Raw genomic sequence first — 19,518 nt, 5'->3', positions numbered from 1 at the left:
AGGCTGAGCTGTCTTGGTCAATGTGTTGTCTCCCACATTTTAGACATCAGTGTCTCAGCTCCAGTCCATTGTGGTCTGACCAGGTGTCAAAACTGAGTAAAATCTTTTCTTGATAGACAACTTCCTTTTCTGGCCACAACAGAATGTTAGGCATTCCCTCCACCTAGAAAGAGATTCCTGGGCAAATTACAATTCCTTGGGGGTATACTATTATAATAGTATGATAGCAAAAGAGGAGACACAAATATCTCTCTTTAGAGCATTTTCTTTCATGCCAGAAAGGTTACAATTTGTTTTTAGACCTCCATCTTGAGGTATTTGATGTGAAAGTTTCTGAAATATGCCTATGCCTGAGGCAACTATTATAAAAAGAATAAAAAGAAGAGATAAAGTTAGAAGGTAGTGTCTGGTGGCCATGCATAAGGACCACCTCACCATAGCATCTTAGAAGATAGTGTCTGGTGCTCCAATGTGGGTGTCTGTCTCTGTCTCCTTTCATCACCTGATGAAGGTTAATATTCAGGAGGATGCCTATATGTTTTTCTTTGGGTTCACCTTCTTATTTAGCTTCTCTAGGACCACGAATTATAGGCTCAATGTCCTTTATTTATGGCTAGAAACCAAATATGAGCCGGGCGGTGGTGGCGCACGCCTTTAATCCCAGCACTCGGGAGGCAGAGGCAGGCGGATCTTTGTGAGTTCGAGGCCAGCCTGGTCTACAAGAGCTAGTTCCAGGACAGGCACCAAAGCTACAGAGAAACCCTGTCTCAAAAAACCAAAAAAAAAAAAAAAAAAAGAAACCAAATATGAGTGGAGGCGGTGATGGGGAGAAGGCAGAAATCTTAAATAAATAAATATAAAAAAACAACAACAAAAAAGAAGATAATGTCTGGTGGCCATGTATAAGGACCAGCTCACTGTAGCATCTTAGAAGGTAGTGTCTGGTGGCCATGCATAAGGACCAGCTCACTGTAGCATCTTCGAAGGTAGTGTCTGGTGGCCATGCATAAAAACCACCTCACTGTAGCATCTCAGCTTGAGTTCCTCTGGAAAGGGCTGGCACTCTTTTTTGTGACTCCATTTTAGTTCGCTATAAGTGGTTCTCACTATGAAATCCGGACTGGCCTTTGACTCATAGTCTTTCTGCTTTAGCCTCTCTGGGTGGTACTGACTGAGCGTGACATTATTGCTATTCTGATAACTTCTCCCACTGTCTCTGAGCAATCTCCCATGAAGACATGACTGATTAGGAGGTACACTTGAACATCAGAAGATGAGTCTGTTTGTGATCGTTCCCTAAATTTGTAAGATGTCTGAAGATTTTATTTTTGTTAGTGATGTAGATATATGATTCTACCAAGCCAAAGATTCTAAATTTTATTTCAAGAGTAGGAGCTGAGCTGATATACTAATATAAGAGGAACTTTTGTGTAGTTCTTCTGTGGATCAATGCTAACAGTTGCTGCCTCCTTTGTATGTTAAACATACTTAGGTTTCTCTTGTATTATACAAGTCTTGTAAGATGCAAATTCAGGAGACCACTGTCTCCTGAACTGATAAAGCTAGTTTTCTCCCATCTAGAACTGGGATTGATGCTAATCCTTCCTAGGCTGAGGTAGGCTGATGTTCGTGTACTTCTAATTGGGTATAGCAATCTGAGTTGGCATTTATCTCTTTTAGGGCTTGATATTGTTTCATGATTCCCTGGCTTTGAGGGTTGCTGATGTTTCTGCACTTATAGGGGAGTTGTTTTCTCTTACAGCTTTTAATAATGTTTCTTTTCATTGTATTTTTGATATCCTGACTGTAATCTGTTGTGGAGATCTTTTTCTCTGGTCATGTCTGTTTAAGGTTCTAGATGCCTCTTTTGATTGAATGTCTGATTCTTTTCCTAGACTTGTGAAAATTTCTGCTATATTTTGTTGGCTGTATTTGCTATGCTTTTAGTGTTTATCTCAAGCTTCAGCCCATGGAGTCTTAGGTTTGGTCTCTTGATCATATCCTAGAGTTTTTAGATCTTGTGGTCATGCTCTTTTAATTTATTTACTTCTTGTTATAGAAGATTGATTGTAGTATTCACTAACCTTGTCCTCCACCCCTCAGAGTCTTTTTTCCTGCTTGATTGTGGCTATTGGTCATGCATTCCACTGTGTTTCTAAATTTTATTCCTTTAGGATTTCTTTTTTGTTTCCAAAATTTCCATCTGTTTATTTTTTCAGAATCTCGATTTGCTTGCTCTGTGTTGCCGACTTCTTCATCCACATCGCTGATGCTCTCTCATTCATTTTCCTGGCTTTTTCCTTCCATCTCCCCTCATGTTGCTGATTTTCTTCTGCAGGCCCTGGACTGGATTCATCTGTTTGTTTGTGTCCTTTCACAGATCACTCATCATTCTTACCAGAAATATTTGGAAATCTTCACTTAGTGCTTTAGCCACTTAAGTGAGTTCAGTGGTTGAGGGCTTGGGAGCATTTGGAAGAGTCAGTGTTGCTTGTTTTCCTCATGTTCCTGACACTTCCTTGTTGCATCTGTGCATCTATTGGTTTGGAAAGCTCTTCTGGGATTGGGAGGTGTATTACCTTTCTGTTGAACAGCTTACTTTGGAAGGTGAAATTTCCCAGGACAACTAGGTGGGAGGAGACAAAACCGCCTTTAGAAATGACTACATCACACTGTATAAAATACAGAAATAAACTTAAAACTCAAATATGGCACATCAGTATATCACCATTGACTATAAAATCTGAAAATGGCAGAACCACTGTAGAGTATGGTACAAAAATAAACATTATTTGCAATAAATAAATGTGAAATAGTAAATGAATGAGATAAGGGAAGGAGCAGAGAAAGGGGACGAAATGGGAAAGAGAAGCAAGGTTAAATAATCAGAAGAGAAAGAAGGGAGGTGGGTGGAGAAAGCTGTAGAGAAGAGCAAGATAAAATAATTTAAAGAAAAGGAAAATAAAAAATGATTTCTCATTAAGTACAAAGTTCAAAAGGAAAATTAGGAAGCTATAAGAGGGGGAATACAAAATTAAAACCTGATAGTATTAAAAGCAATAAAGTCAGAATATTACTAAATGTAGAAAGAAATAAAAAAGGAGGAAACAGAGTATCTAAGAGAGAGAGAGAAATAGAAAGGAAAAATATTCTTTGAATGGAAAAATTTATAGATAGAATTAGATAAAGATGTAGAGGTAAAGAACAAATAAAAGCATAAAAACTCTTTAAAATACCACAAGTAAGACTCTTCCAAATGCTCACAGTAAGAGGGTGGGACTCATCCATTAAGAGAACTGGCTGCCCTTTCAGAGGGCCCAGGTGGCTTGGTTCCCTGCTCCTACCTGCCAGCTCACAACAGTCTTTAACCCCAGTTCCTAGGAACCGGGGTGCTATTCTGGCTTCCATGAGCACTGTATGCATGCGGTACACATACACACGTGCACACAAAACACCTATGCATATAAAACAAATATCTCAAAATGGGGGCATCACAAGGGTCACCACGAAAGAACAAAATGAAGAATTGCGCCAACTTATTTTTTGGTCCTTGAAAATTAGAGTGACAGTTGCATGCATGGGGTGGATGTCAGCCAAACTGTGGACTCCGTAGTTAGTGGGTCTGTCTTTGAAGAGCAGTCTTCGCGGAAGTACTTTTCCTTCTTTGGGCGGCAGGGGCCTCTCGCTGTTGCCCACATCCAGCTTTCCATCCTGTGGATTGTACACTCAGTATCTCTGGAGAATCCTCAGGTCCTAGTCCTCTAGTGGCTAACGTTTCAGTTGGAGATGTCCCCTGAGTGCATAGGACTTGGCCACAGCACCAAGATGGGTCCAGGCAGAGGCCCATCTCTGTTCTTTCAACATCCCCAGAGCGTGAATCATCCTGCTGAAGGAATGTGGCATCATGTGCACCCTGTTCTGGAACTTCAGAGTTTGCAGACTCGACAGCTGTGACAGTCAGGTGGCTTTAGAATTTCATCAACTCACGGCCTTGGGTTTAGCATTGTCAGACCTATGCTCAGCTGATGAGCTGTGTCACCGAAGGCAGGCCGTCTCTCCTGAGGCACCTCCCAGCCTTAGCCAAGTCCTCTGCTGCCTGGGCCTCTTAGTTTGTCATAATCTGTTCTCCTCTTTTCCGGAACTGCTTCTTCTCCAGGCCTTCATGCCCCAGGGGCAGTGGCAGGCCAAACTGAGAGACTCCCTGGCCTGTGGATGTTCTCTAGTCTCTGGACTCCACTGTAGCTTAGTTTTTCTTATATTCTATTTTTATATGTATGTTTTGTCTGTGTGTATATCTGTGTACTGTGTGCATGCTTCATACCTGAAGAAGCTAAAAGAGGGTTTAGATTCCCTGGAACTGGTGTTATAAACTGTTGTGAGCCACCCTGTAGGTGCTGAGAATAGAATCTGGGTCCTCAGCAAAAGCTGCAAGTTCTCTTAACCACTGAGCAATCTCTCTAGCCTTCTGTCACTCAGTGTTTTAACAAGAGGTTATCTATCAAAACGCTGCCTGACTGCTGCCCCCCCCCACAGGGTGACAATATGGCATTTATTTTACATTGCTGACCAACCCATTAGAGAAGCCCACAGCATTTATTGAAGATGCTTCCTGTTTTCTTTTTCTTTTTTTCCAATTTAGCATAGAATAGAAACCACAGAAATTAACCCAAGTGCAGTCAACCACATTGATTATGTTTATCGATTACCAAAGTGTGATGGCTTTAGAGCCAGTCGGGTGCTGCCACTTACTACACATAATCTTGGCTATGTTGCTCCTCGTAAGGTCTCAGTGGCTTCCCATATAACACGGAGATGTCAATAACATCTATAAATGAGCTACAATTGAAATGAAGAGCTGTGCCCAGCAGAGATGGGACTCTAAATAAATGCCAGCCTGAAATTAATAACCAAAGCTTTCACAGCAAGTGCAACTTTCTGGCATCCCTGTCGCTGGGCCACCTTGATGGCATCTCCAGTTCATTGCTTATGAAACGGAGTCTGAGATTCTCACCTCTACCTGGTCACTCTGAGGTGACCCCTACTCAGCCGCAGCACCTTGTGTGCTCCCAGCCACACAAGGCAGGAACACGAGGTGAGGTGTTTTTTTTTCTCCATCAACGGCCTGCACAATCTATTTCCATCTCTGATGTCACCCTCACTTGCTGCTCTGTGACTCTGTCCTCACCACCCCAGGTCAAGCTGCCACAGCTCTGCCCCAAACTAGAGTAGCCCCTAAACTAGCTTCTTACCCTTCACAGAAGTGATTCTCAACCTCCCTAATGCTGTGGCCCTTTAATGCAGTTCCTCAAGTTGGGGTGACCCCCAATCATAAAATTATTTCAATATTACATCTTAACTGTAATTTTGCTATGGATATGAACCACAACATAAATGCCTGATATATGATCCCCACAATGGGGTTGCAACCCTCAGGTTGAGAACCACTGTCTCAAAGCCTGTCTTTACATGCAGTCAGGCAGGGCACGCAGACCCTTGCACCCAGCCATACCCAGGACTATTGCCTGGATAGGACACTTGAGGGAGGTTCTTCTCCCTTCACTGGGCCTCTCTGCCTCAGTCTCCTCATGCTGACTTCCTTTGATCCTTTGTCCTGCTCTTCTGCTACAGGCCTGGCCTTATTCTGCTGCTTTGCCTGGGAGAGCTTTCCCCCTGCTCTTCCTCATCCCTGGTTTGTATCTAGTTTCCCCTGTCTTGCAAGCTCTCGTGACACAGTGAAACGAGCACCTTGTCGTCCCCCGCCCTGTTTCTCTACAGCCTCTCCCAGACTGCCTTGGTGTACCTGTACTTTCACTGTTTGGTGACAGTTTGCTGTTGCTGTGTCTGTCAAAAGACCCGCATCTCTAAGAGCTCTCTTATCCCCGACTTTCTTTATATTTTACCATAGCACACAATAGGCACTCAAGTCATAGGTGTTCCGTGAATGGGTGTGTAGCACGATTAATAAAACCCAGAGACAGAAATTGGGGCTCAACCTGAAGGTCAGAAAAGCAAAACAGCCACCATTGACTTTTACCTCTATCTCAGTCTGAAATGGCGAGCCTGCCTCCAGGAATCCTCAGAATGAGTTTATGTCTGAGAGCTGTCTCCTCCCGTCTTATATTCCTCTCTAGGGCTGGAATTGAAGGCATGCACCACTACCGCCTGTTTTTCTGTGGCAAACTGGTATGGCTACTGGCATTAATGGTGTGTGTTACCACTGCCTGGTCTGTAAGGCTGACCAGGGCAGCTGTTTTACTCTCTGATCTTTAGGCAAGCTTTATTTATTAAAATACAAATGAAATATCACTATGTGGGTTTTTATGAAGAATGTCCCACTTATGTCTTAGTCAGTGTTCTGTGGCTGTGGCGAGACACCATGACCTCAGCAAGGCTCTTATAAAAGAAAACATTTAACTTGTGCTTGCTTATAGTTTCAGAAGCTTAGCCCCTTATCATCATGGAGGGAAGCATGGCGGCACGCAGGCAGACATGGTGCTGGAGAAAGATCAGAGATTTCTACATCCAGATCCATGGGTAGCAGGAAGAGAGTGACTCTGGGCCTGGTTTGGGCTTCTGAAACCTCCAAGCCCACTCCCAGTGACATACTTCCTCCAATAGGGCCACACCTCCCATTCCTTTCAAATAGTGCCACTCCCTATGAGTCTATGGGGGCCATTTTTGTTCAGGTCAGCATACTTTCCCATCTGTTCATCATCTGAAGATCAGCAATGACTTGGTTTCTCTCAGGTTCATTGATGCTTTCGCTGGACAGCTCACCTTCAGCTATGGAAAGCAACATAATTTGAAATCTTACCTTGTGGTTGTAGGCAGCAGATGGCCTTGAGAATTGTTGTTATGAAATGACAGCATCACAAATGTGCTCCTTTCCAGGCTTTTTTAAAATCATATGGATGAGTAAATTAGCCAGCGTGGCTATGTTCACTAAGATAAATTACAAAATAGATACGGACAATTTATTTTAGAATAAATTATGCAAAGAAACCGAAGTCCAATTTGGATAGATTTGGTTTTTTCATCTACTTGCCTGTCTCACCTTGAACAGCTTCCCTACCCGGCTCCCAGCAGCTCCAAAACGCCCTTCGAGAAACACAGAACTTCAGATGAATTTAAACAAAAATGCAAATGATCCTTGAAACTCACAAGTAGGGCGTTTATGAAATTTTCCCAAACAGCTCTTGCGAGAGCATTCCTGGTCACACACCTGCTGGGGCCCTTGAGATAATCCCATTCTGCACATTCAGGTTTAAGATTTCTTCTCCAGGCTGGGCTGCAGCCAGTGCAGCAAATGATTCGTGCAGTGGGACTCGGGGAAATGTGGAAAATCGATGCCTCATGAAGATGGAGCCTGGATGGGAGATGGCATTTGCAGCCACCTGGTGAGAGTGCATTTGATGCCTCTCAGCCCCAGGGTTAGATTAGGCAGAGCCAGGCTGGCTACAAAACCAATTAATTAGCTTGTGGAGCAGACATCTTCGCTTCTGTCAAGAATATTTCAGATGGCAGTAAAGATGAATCTAGCTTTAAAGATGAGGACAGCCTTTTTTTTTTTCTTTAAGAAATCACGATAGATTTCTCCTTAATATCACACCTTGGAACGCAGATACTTGAGCAGTGGTACAAATGAAGGGACATGCAAACTGTGAGCAACTCGTCATACATGGGGCGATGCTGTCCTGACCTTTAATAGGCACGATGTTTCCTTCACAGCAGTTCTCACGTGGGTGTGAGAACATGTACACAATCAGTGTGACGTGAGTTTTTCTTACACACACGCATAAAGCTCAGGAGTCTGTCACGAACTCCTGCAAGGGCTGGAGAGGTCGGTCCACAGATAAAGGTACTTGCTGCCGAGGCTTCACCCCGAGGATGAGGTAGCTTTTTCCTGTTCCCTCTGCTGCCTCAGCAGCTGCGCAGGCAGCCAGGGATGGAAACGTCAAACCAGATGTCACAGGCCTCCGCGAGGTATTCAGGGATTGGGTGATCGGTCTGCTGGCTCTGAAGAGTCTTCATCCCATCTCTTCAGGCTTTCTAGAAGCTTCAAAGCCAAGAGCAGGGCCCACTTTTCTGTTAGGCCTCCAGGAAATGGGTCTGCAGGTCTGGCTGAGGCTGATGACCTAAGTGTCAGATCCAGGATGCACGTGGCAGGAGAGCACTAATACCATGTTGGAAGTTGTCCTTTGACCTTTACTCATGTGCTATGACATGCGTGCATGCACATACTTGCACACACGTGTACACATGTACTCATACATACAAACATAATTAAAAAAATGCTGATCCTCCCTGGCCATCAGATCTGAGCAGTCCATGAGCTGGAGTAGAAAGCACCCTGGCCACCCTTGTGTTGATGCTAAACGGATGCTAAAACGTTCTGTGGAGCCTTGGACTCCAGCCTGCTGCTGAATTTTTAAGGGAATGGATGCTATAATACTTGGAAACCATGCGAACCACACTTACTTTTTCAGCCAGAAAACAGAGTCGTCTTTCCAAGCAGTCGGTAGCGATTGCCAAAAGGGCTGCTGACTTGGGGACTGAGCCTCAGTTCTGCTTTCAGAAAATACCTTCTGCCATCCGTGGAGACTCTTTGCAGTGTGTAACGTTGCTCTCCCCGTCTCTGTGCATTGGCTCAGCTGAGGAGTGAGCACCCTGAGGATGAGGTAGCTTTCCCAGTTCCCTCTGCTGCCTCAGCAGCTGCGCAGGCAGCCAGGGATGGAAACAATAAACCAGGTGTCACAGGCCTCTGCGAGGTGTTCAGGGACTGGATGATCTGGCTGCAGGCTCAGAGAGTCTTCCTTCATCCCATCTCTTCAGGCTTTCTAGAAGCTTCAAGACCAAGAGCAGGGCCTCTAGGAAATGAATCTGCAGGCCTGGCTCCTTGCCTGCATATCTGTGTCCTCTCCTTCAGTTTGTCCAAGGTCAAGAATAGTGGGTTCTCAGAGGCCGTGGTCCCCAAAGATGTAGCTGAGTGTGTGACAGTATTCTTATACAACCAGGTTAGTGAAAGGTGCCTTGAGGTGTGGTCCTGATTCTACCCTTCTCTTAATACTCTATCCGGACACCAGGAAAAGTCCTGCCATGTCAGTGATGACCCTGCAGGGCAATGACGGTGGCGACGACATGACCCCTGTTGATTTGCGGTCTCCTTCCACATCCTGGTCCTAACAGCTGGACATTTCCATTGGTGTGCAAGTCTGCAAAGATGATATCACCTGTCACTGCCGACCAATTCCAGGCACCCAGTGACATCTGGTCCTTCCATTTTGTCCCTGTTGACAGAGGCAGATGGAAGGTCTGGGGCAACTGATACCTTAAAATCCTCAGCCAGAGCATCTCCCTCACAGGACAGTGTAGCTTCTTCATCCTTTCTGCTCCCAGCATGTCAGCTGGAAGTGCTAACCCTTTGAGTGCCTTCTCTTACTACACTTCTTCACCGTTTTCTGGCTGATGCTCACTATATACCAGTGGGGTTGGCGTCGCTGCTTCCCTGTTGCACGCAAAGGGACAGAGGCTCAGGGAGGTGGATCAGATGTTGGAGCTGGGATACTTACGCTGTTGTGATCAGAAGGGCTGTGCTCTTTCAACTGCTCTGTGGAAGTCCTCTTATGGGCATTTATACCAACAGTTATTATTCATTTCTCAATTATACAAAGAAAAGGTCATTATTTCTAAAAACGACTGAAAAGTATATAAAAGACCCTAAAATCACTTATAATCCTGTCTTCCAGAGGTGGTCACTGTTGATGCACACAGGACATGCAGACCTTAGCTCCTATCTTGTTTTCACTAAAGGAATGTCAGTTTCCTAGGCTGCTTCTCTTGTGTGGGTGAGGTGGTGAAAATAATGTATGTTTTGGGAGTTATGATTAAAGAAGATGTTTCTAAGGTCTTAGCCCACCCATGGAAGCAGGGTAAACTTGCTAGTGTTATGAGCCTACTTTGAGCTTTTCAATGTCCAAGCAACTATTTTAAGCTCACTGTGATTACTGAATTACTTTTGCCCCATGAGTAGGTCTCATTTGACTGAATTCGATTTGTTTGTACTGTATAATGAATATCTTTTTTTCTGCCTAACTAAGAGTTAAATATTTGGATTGTCGTCCTCCTTTTGACTCTTGTAAATTGTTTGGGGGCTGGTGGGGTGAGGAGAGGACATGAGAGTGGGGGGACTTCATCTTTATCTACAACATAGTCTTCCTTTTTAAAAACATGTGAAAGGAATATAAAGCAGAGTGATAAACTATTAATATTTATTAGCTCTGAGAGGTAAGTACATGAGGCCTGACCTTATTTTCTGAGCTGTTTGTAAATATGCGGTGGTTGATTATTTAACACTGAAATATCAGGACCCTAGGATGAATGTTTTTGTACACGGTTCTGTGCACATTTACAGGGATGGATGTTTCTTCAGCAGGGAGTCTAAAGTGGTGAAGTCTGGGATGAAGTTCAACCATTAGGGTCAAGTATCAATTTGCAGCCTCCATTTCTGCATCCTTGTCAATTGTGGTTTCCATCATTTTGAGATAATATTTGCAACAGGTAGAAGAATTGTATTTTGAAAGTGACTATGGAGTTAATTACTTTTCTGGTTGTAACACAATATCCGAAGAGAAGCAACTTCAGGAAGGCAAATTTTCTTGTGACTCTCAGTTGGAGGGGAGACAGTCCATCATGGTGGGAGAAAGCACATGTAGTCAGAAAGCAGACATGACCAGGAAACAGGGCTAGCCCCCTCCCCACCAGTGACTCTAGACTTCTAGTAAGGTTCCACCTCTTAAAGTTTCCATATCCTTCCCAAACATCCATCAACTGGGACCCAAGTATTCAAACACAAGGTTCTTTGGTGACATTTCACATCTAAACCAAAGTAAGTGTATTCTTGATTTTTCTTTGTAATTTGTCAGTAACCCTTAATGTTAAAGATTAATATTAATATTAATTAATAAATATTGATATTAAATCTTGATCTGGATTATTCGCAGAAAGACTCTTTCCTAGCTTAGATGGCCCTCATGTGAAGTTAGTGCCACGGTACACAGACTGCTACAATTCATGCTGTGCCATTGCTCTGTCTGCCTTCAGACCTGCAGTGGAAGTCTGGGCACATGGCCGAGAGCCTCACCAACATGCCCCGGCACTCTCTCTACATCATCATCGGAGCCCTCTGTGTGGCCTTCGTGCTCATGCTCATCATCCTGATTGTGGGCATCTGCCGCATCAGCCGCATAGAGTACCAGGGCTCCTCCCGACCCGCCTACGAGGAGTTCTACAACTGCCGCAGCATCGACAGCGAGTTTAGCAATGCCATTGCATCCATCCGGCATGCCAGGTAAGCTTGGGAATCTGCAGCAGGGGAGACCTCACACCTGGGCTCCAGGGCTATGCTCTCATTAGGACTTCACAGCCATGAGAGAGGGTCTTCAAAAATAAAACAGGAACTGAACAAGGTACTGAAGATAGTCCTGGTCCACTTCATGAGTGACCCTTTAAACCTGTGGCCAGTTATGTTTATATTGAATATATTCATCTATCTGATTTGTGTTGTTCACATGATTCTTCATCACTGTGCATTAACATTTTTTATAAATATGTATATATGTATGCATATGTATGTATGGATGCCTTGCATGTCACATGTGTGTGTGCGTGTGTGTGAAGGTCTGAGAGCAACTTGTGTTACCTTCAGATGCTGTCTAGTTCCTTTGAGATAGGCAGGGTCTCTCACATTAGAGATCTGGGGCTCACCAATGAGGCTGGATTTGCCTGCCAGCATGCCCTAGGAATCTTCCTGTCTCTGCCTCCCCAGTGCTGGGACTACAGGCCCTGCCACCATGTCTAGCATTTTTAGCAGGGTCCTGGGATTGAATTTAAGTCCTGTGTTGGCAAGGCAAAGCTTTACTAACAGACATCCCCTCAGACTGACGATTTCTTGCTTGCTTTAAAGCAGTCACTATGAATGTAGACTATCCTCTTGGATTCCAAGGCCTACATCAATCACTGTCACCTGATGCTTAGAGTTTGTGTTTTGGAAGTGAGTGTCCTTTCCTGGAGGAAAGTCAGGAGCTGGTGTGACCAGAAGTGTCATTACTACGTTCCCTGCCTCTCTTCCATCTGGTTCCCTTAACCATCTGCAAGCACAGCTCTCTCCAATCCTCTCCTTAAAGAACAAGACAATTGTTAAATTATAGGATATTAAATTATTCTGTAAGTAGATAATTACATATTTACTTCTCCTAGATCTATGATAATGCTGGGAAGGCCAGCTAATAGCTGGCTGTCATTCTAAAATCAGCAGCAAAATTATTTCCTGTGAGTTGATGGAATAATCTGAAACACAGAATTCAGAAAGTCAGTGTACTAAGTTTAGTTTTTATAAATAAAAATACATTTTGGGGTGTGTGTGTGTGTGTGTGTGTGTGTGCCTATGTGAAGTTGCACTTAGAACCCAGAAGGTGTTGTATCCCCTGAAGGCGGAGTTACAGATACTTTTGAGCTCCCTGGAACCAAACTCCAGTTCTCTGCAAGAGCAGTAAGGGCTCTTAACCACAGATAGATCTCCCCAGCTCCCTCGGGTTGGTATCTAGAGTGGAGCCTGTGGAAACTGTTGGCAGTATTATCTTTATTAGGACGATGTGTCAGTAAAGATACAAACATACTCCAAATCTGTAGAGTGGAAGCAGAAGGTAGGAGGTTCATAGCCTTCCTCCCCCAAAGGGAAGTTCCAGAAACAGGAATAGAGCCTAGTTTCAGAGAGAAGAGCCAGAGATGTGAATTTGGACAACTTGTAGCATCTGCCTCAAAGCCTCACTGGAAGCTGCACCCTGGGGTTCTTGTGGCTGTGAGGGAGAGAAACTAGTGGACTTGGTACCTACCTACATGGCTGTGCGCCTGGATGTTTCCTCTCAGGGTCAGTTCAGGCAACCCAGCTTCCAGGAAGCCCAGGGCCAATCCACACAAGCCCCACTGTTTATTCAAATCTTTTCTTTCAGTTCTGTTTCTCCAACAGGTCCTGGCCACGTAGCAAATATCACTAAAATTTGAGGTCTGACATGAATGGATGATCTCAGTTTGTGTTGGCATAGGATGTTTTGTCTTGTCTGAGTCCTCGAGTGCTAGCTCAGTGCATGGCCCCAGCCAAGAGGACTAGTTTTCAGTATTCTAAATGGCTGGACTTTTGGCAGAGGGTGAAAAAAGGAGTGGAGAACTAACACTCTTGGTGCTGAAGTCTCCTCTCTCTCTGGTACTCCCAGAAGAACTTAGCTCATAGGGGAAAGTGAGAGTATCGCTTTATACTTGGATGTTTGGGAGACCCAGGAACAAGAGTCTCAGAGAAATGTGGCTAAGATCCTTTGTAATCCCCTCTAAGTGGAGGAATATGACATTTCAGGCCCAGATTGTTTGAGAGAGATTACTGTGGAGCCTGATGCTTCTACAGCTCTCTGGGAAGATAACGGAATACTGGGACAAGAAAGCAGAGGCGGGGTAGCATTCACCAACCCGATTCCTATTTATTGCTCATCTTTATCAAAATGCACAAGCATAATCCTAGCCAGCAAACTCCAGTGTTCTTTAGTAAGCACAGAGGAAGCAGTCCCCAGGAAGGTCACATCTTCCCAAGAATCAGGAATTCAGGGTAACTTCTTGCCGGAACGGCTCTATAGCTACAGCCTGATCTGCTGCCTGCCACAAAGAGTCTGCAGCCAGATCTCTGGTGAGTTGGCTTCTTAGCTCTCTCTGTTCCTGGAAACTCTAGGAAGAGCTGGGCCAAACTTGGTCCCTTTGATGTTCCCTTCTCTCTAGTTTCCAAACATGGCCTGTAGCAAATGGCCATTCCACAGGCTGTTTCCTGGCTGTGAGCCTGGGAGTGATACTGAGTTGGAATGACCGCAGTTCAGTGACCAAACAAGATCCATTCCAAGTGGGTCACCTGAGACGTTCATGAGAGACCAAGAAGACATTTGGTGCCCCTTGTGTCATTTATCAGCTAGACTGAGAAGGCATTTATTTCTTCTCCTTTGTCCCAGAAGCCACCTGCCCCACAGCTGCCTTACGCTCAGGTGGCAGAGTGATTATCACTATCAGCAGGAACAGATCCATTGCTTGCTATTTCCGGACAGTGAGGTCACGTCTTGGTGCCTAGGCCTATCTCCAGAAGTGTTTACAAAAGGTAGAAAAAGGAGAACAGAAAGACATATTCTCTTATTCTCAGATAACACACCTTTAAATTCAGGCCTTGCTTATCATCAGATCAACCTGACATGCTTTATGGTGTTGTTTTTATTGCTTTTGGGAGCTAGGAGAATGTGCTAGTTTTCCTGTCTTATTTATGACTGGCTAGAGCATCTTTTGTTCTTTCAGAGAACGAGTTAGACACTCAGGACTTGTTATCAAATATGGTTAAGATGCTAGTGTGATGTTGGTAGTATTTGTACTGAGACCAACTAGGGTGGGCCACTTGTAGCCCATTGGCCTCATATGGCTCAGGATAGTTATAAATGTAGTTCAATACAAAATTGTAAACTTACTTAAAACATTATATCTACAAAACAATATATATATATATATATACACACACACACACACACACATAAGTGTATATATATTGCCTTTTTATTGGTTTGTTTTTGTAAATTATATGGTTCTTCACTGTGGACTTTGTAGGTGAAATCGTAGTACAGAGAAGAGAAAGGGGGGGGTACCTCTCTTGAGAGTCTCTGGTGTGGCCAGTCTTTAGGGCCATTTCCAAGGAACAAAGGAGATATGAAAAGCAGTTACTATTTCAGCATGACTGCTAATAGGCATCTATTCGCCACCTTGAGAGGTGCAGGAGAGACAAAGACAGCCTTGTCTCAGCTTAGGGGTGCTCACACACCTCAGTGTCTGTAACAGACACATTCTTAGCTTCCAGGTTTAACTTAAATTCAGGTTTAACGTTGCACCTCATCCAAGGATACAGAGTTCACACTGATTAGGCAGTTGAGTAGGCAGCTCCTAGACTGCTGGTCCACTCTTCCTGTCTTAGTCTGACTTCAACCAGCTCTTGACGTCAGCATCACACTTTCTGACCCATGCAGATGATCTCATTGGCATTATGCCACCTAATCAAGTGAGTTTGGGCACAAGGTCAGGTGTCCTGTTCTCTCGTGCCCTTTGCATGTGTTCAAGTGAGTGGGCCTGGACTTGGGCTGTCACATCAGCAGGTCTACAATACTCTTTCCCGTACTTTCCTCATCAGTGCCTGGACTTGGGCTGTCACATCAGCAGGTGTAGTAATAGGGGCGGCGGGGCCTCTTCCCCAGCACCCCAGCACCCCAGCCGCCCGCTCGCTTAGCTTATGCCCGAAAATAATTACACACAAACTGTATTCATTTAAACACTGCTTGGCCCATTCTCTTCTAGGCTAATTCTCACATATTAATTTAGCCCATCTCTAATCATCTGTGTATGGCACCCCAAGGTGCGCTTACCAGGAAGATTCTAGCCTATGTCCATCCTGGGTCGGAGCTTCATCCCGGGAGCAGGGCATCGCGTCTCTCTCAGGCGTCTGTTCCCGAGAGGAGAGCTGTGAGTCTCTGACCTCACTTCCTCTTCCTCCCAGCATTTTGTTCTGTTTACTCCTCCCACCTATCCTCTAACCAATAAAATGGGCCAGGGCAGTGCCTTTATTAGCCAATGACCTTCCTCCATCATTTCCCCTTTTTCGGTTTAAACAAAAAAAAAGGCTTTAACATAGCAAAATTACATATAACAAAACAGTTATCAAGTAAAAGTTACAATAATCCTTATCATAACTAAGGAAAACTATAACTAACTATTCTTAACTCCATCAAAGACTCAAGAAAGATACAATACTACCTAAGCAAACAAGAAAAAAGCAACTTTTAAAACTCTAGACATGACAGAGACATCTTGCTGCCTGGACAGTCACCCAAGGTTCCTCTGTACCGTTGGGGCATCCATCTTCAGCCTTCAGGCCCATGGTATCCAGCAGACATTTCCATAAAGCAGGAAAATTCAAAGTCAGTTCAGTCACTATCTGTTGTGTCCTGCAGAATGTCTCGCAGACTCTTTCATGAATCAGGACCCCCGAAAGATCATCTCACCTTAGGCAAGTTCAGTAGTCCTCTCTCTGCGGGTTCTCTGTGTCCAGTTTATGCAATAGTCCAGGCAAGAGCAGTTTCTTGCCCAAATGGCTATCAAACTCCATAACGAGCCTCTTCGATGCCCATCTTCCTCTTGAAGTACATTGGTGCTGCCAGGAGCAGAGTGTCTCATTGTCATGAAAAGTCCTCAGTTATTAAAACATTAAATGTCCTAATCTGTAATCTTTGAAAGACATGAAGAATGTCTATCTAAAATATATCTCTATATATCTAGAAAATCTAACTAACATGACTACAAGCTTTACTATTATCGATGATTATCCATTAACAACCTATATTTCTTAATTATACAGTACATATTTAAATGAACTACACAATCACAATACCTTAATCAAAATCAGAAACACTTATATATATAACAAAATTGACCTTAAATCTCTATCAATAAAGCAAAATCTATACTAATGTAAATTATTCATATCTATATCATATCCCCCTTTAAATGTAAAAGGACGTTTATAAACCATATTTGGGAACATGGGCGCAGTTTTTTCTCTCCAAACTGCTTCCTGCTGAATGGGGGCGTCGTTAATTAGGTCTTTCATGGTATAACCTGTGTGCTAGTTTCATCTCAGTTGGCAGTTGAGCAAAGCAATTTTTTGAAGATGTTCACTGCAACCCTTCAGGAGGGCATGGTCCATCATACCACATCGGAATAGAAGAAATGAACAGCGTCTCATCCTCTGTGAAAACAAAATAAGAAACTCCTTTCCAAAGCATCATGTCCTTAGATCCAAATTTCAAAGTTAAGGCATTTTCAAAGTATCTATGTTGGATTAGTTCAGCAGCATTTATAAACAAATATCTTTTAGCATCTGTTGCTCCTTCCTCAGCATTTAAATAATTTAAAGAGAGCATAATAGCATACAGTATCAAAATTTTCTGTGTATTTTCCATCTTTGTGCAGCTTTGTTTTAACCTCTATTTTGTTTATTTTTACTTTTAACTCTTTGCTTTTTGAGACAGGTTCTCTGTATCTTTGATCTGAAGTAACTCTGTAAACCAGGCTGTCTTTGAACTCTCAGAGATCTGCCTGTCTCTGCCTCCCAGGCATTCGGGATTAAAGGTGTATACTACTACACCTTGAACTCACAGAGATCTGTTTGTCTCTGCCTTCTAGGCACTGGGAATAAAGGCGTGTGCTACCACACACAACAACTCCCTTCCTTTTTTTATGTTTTTTACTTTAAGAACTTCAACTTTTAGTCTGCATATATTTTTAACACACTGTAAACCATTTAAAAATTTTCTTTGTCTCTGAATCTCTCTTTACTGTATATCTCTCTTTTTCTGACTACATGAATCTTTAATTTACCAAGCAATATCAGTAGGATTAAAGGCGTGGCTTTGCTGGCTGGATCCAGCCCATTCCTTAGCTTTCCAGCCTCATGGCTGAGGTACTGGCTGTAGCCAGCAAGCGAGCTTTAGCAGCCTGTGTTTGCAAACCGCAGGGACCGCCTGCATAAAAGAGTCAGAGTTTGTCCTGGCAGGACAGCCCAGAAAGCCAGCATTTTTAAACGGCGCAGCTTTTTTCTTGCTACGGCTGAAAACTGAAAAGCATGCGTTCAGCTTTTCTTCAACACCGTTTAAGTGTTTCGTGGCAGGACCTCTTAATGAGCTGCAGGCTTTGCAGCTAAAGCTGAGTCAGGAAGCCTCTCTTAGATGAGGCGTTTGCTTGCCTCTAGCAAGCAGAGTAGAACCGAGAAATTGCTGCTACCAAGAAACCAGGCACAATGCTTTCATTTTGTTCTAGAATTACTTCCCAAGCTGTCTCAGGCTTTATGTGGAAGCAGTTGTCCACGTGGGCGCCATATGTAGTAATAGGGGCGGCGGGGCCTCTTCCCCAGCACCCCAGCACCCCAGCCGCCCGCTCGCTTAGCTTATGCCCGAAAATAATTACACACAAACTGTATTCATTTAAACACTGCTTGGCCCATTCTCTTCTAGGCTAATTCTCACATATTAATTTAGCCCATCTCTAATCATCTGTGTATGGCACCCCAAGGTGCGCTTACCAGGAAGATTCTAGCCTATGTCCATCCTGGGTCGGAGCTTCATCCCGGGAGCAGGGCATCGCGTCTCTCTCAGGCGTCTGTTCCCGAGAGGAGAGCTGTGAGTCTCTGACCTCACTTCCTCTTCCTCCCAGCATTTTGTTCTGTTTACTCCTCCCACCTATCCTCTAACCAATAAAATGGGCCAGGGCAGTGCCTTTATTAGCCAATGACCTTCCTCCATCAAGCAGGTCCACAGTACTCTTTCCCATACTTTCCTTATCAGTCTTCGGCCCCATGGTGACACTGAAATTCTCAGCCATTTGAATTACTGCTTGGCGCAAAACTGTGATATCTAATTTTCCGGGCTTTAAGAAGACAGATTCTTTTTCTTAAGTGGCCTTAAAAGGGTGCATTGAGCTTGTTCAGTTGTTTACATTGCTTTACTTTTGGCCAAACAATTGATTCATTTAGTCAGCTAATGCCTGTGATTCATCCTGACATCAGTGTTCCCAGAGGAACACATCCCAGGGCCACCAGGCTAGGGCCGAGAAGGCTCTCAGTTGTCAGCTTTCCTTCTAAATCATCACTGTTATTACAAAAGCATCTAGCTCTTCTGTGAAAAATAATCTATCAAAGTCCTCTACCATAGAGTAATCTCCTATGTTTTCACTTGGGAGCCAGTGTCATAATGTGGGCACTTTTTCCTGTCCTAGGGTTGCATGGGCCTCACCCAGACAGACTGGCAGGCTATATGCTGAGGTCCAACCCCATGTTAATGCCAACACTGTTTGTGGGTGTTCAGCAAGGCCTTGCAATTCAGAAACAATTCTATTTAGGGCCTTTTTTTTAAACATTTTAATGGTCACTGTGGGTCAGTGGTGGCAGAATGTGTTAACCATGCATTTAGCATGGTGTTCCCTCTGTGCTCTTGAAGGCCAGCCAATCTTGAGTGAATTGAAAGGCAACTGATGAAGGTTTAAGAATCAAAGATCATTTCAGGCATGGTGGCAACTCACGCCTGGAATACCAGGACGAGAGGCCGGAGCAGGAGGATTACCATGAGTCTGTGCCCTCTTTCTCATTCCCCACTCACTCCTGCTTCTCACCTTTGTATGTGAGAATGCAGACATTCAAAAGGAAACAAAGAGAGAAGAGAACAGAGGGAGGGAGCCATGGTAAGTAAACCCCTCTGATTTCTTGGGGACCCTTCTTAAACTTTTCAAAATTTGAGGTGGTTGTTTTTTTAAAATCTCTTTTTAATGAACTCTGTTGGAAGTAAAATAATTTATTATTTTTTAAAGAAAAAGCCATATATATGAGGAAGAAACAATGGTAGGTTCCCA

At 43.9% G+C, this 19,518-nt stretch overlaps 1 protein-coding gene across 1 annotated transcript in view; it reads left to right on the top strand.

Moving 5' to 3' along the window:
* Dner (delta/notch like EGF repeat containing) overlaps positions 1–19,518 on the top strand; it is a 301,330-nt gene that overhangs the window by 278,643 nt on the left and 3,169 nt on the right. Inside the window, exon 12 of the mRNA XM_041650981.1 lies at positions 11,101–11,347. Within this exon, the coding sequence (XP_041506915.1) occupies positions 11,101–11,347 (247 nt within the window). The remainder of the gene's footprint in view (positions 1–11,100; positions 11,348–19,518) is intronic.

The sequence above is a fragment of the Microtus oregoni genome, unplaced genomic scaffold (assembly GCF_018167655.1).
Source record: "Microtus oregoni isolate MIOR12 unplaced genomic scaffold, Mior012 000004F_ref0000308, whole genome shotgun sequence".
Lineage (NCBI taxonomy): Eukaryota > Metazoa > Chordata > Mammalia > Rodentia > Cricetidae > Microtus > Microtus oregoni.
This window is presented reverse-complemented; position numbering and strand designations above follow the sequence as displayed.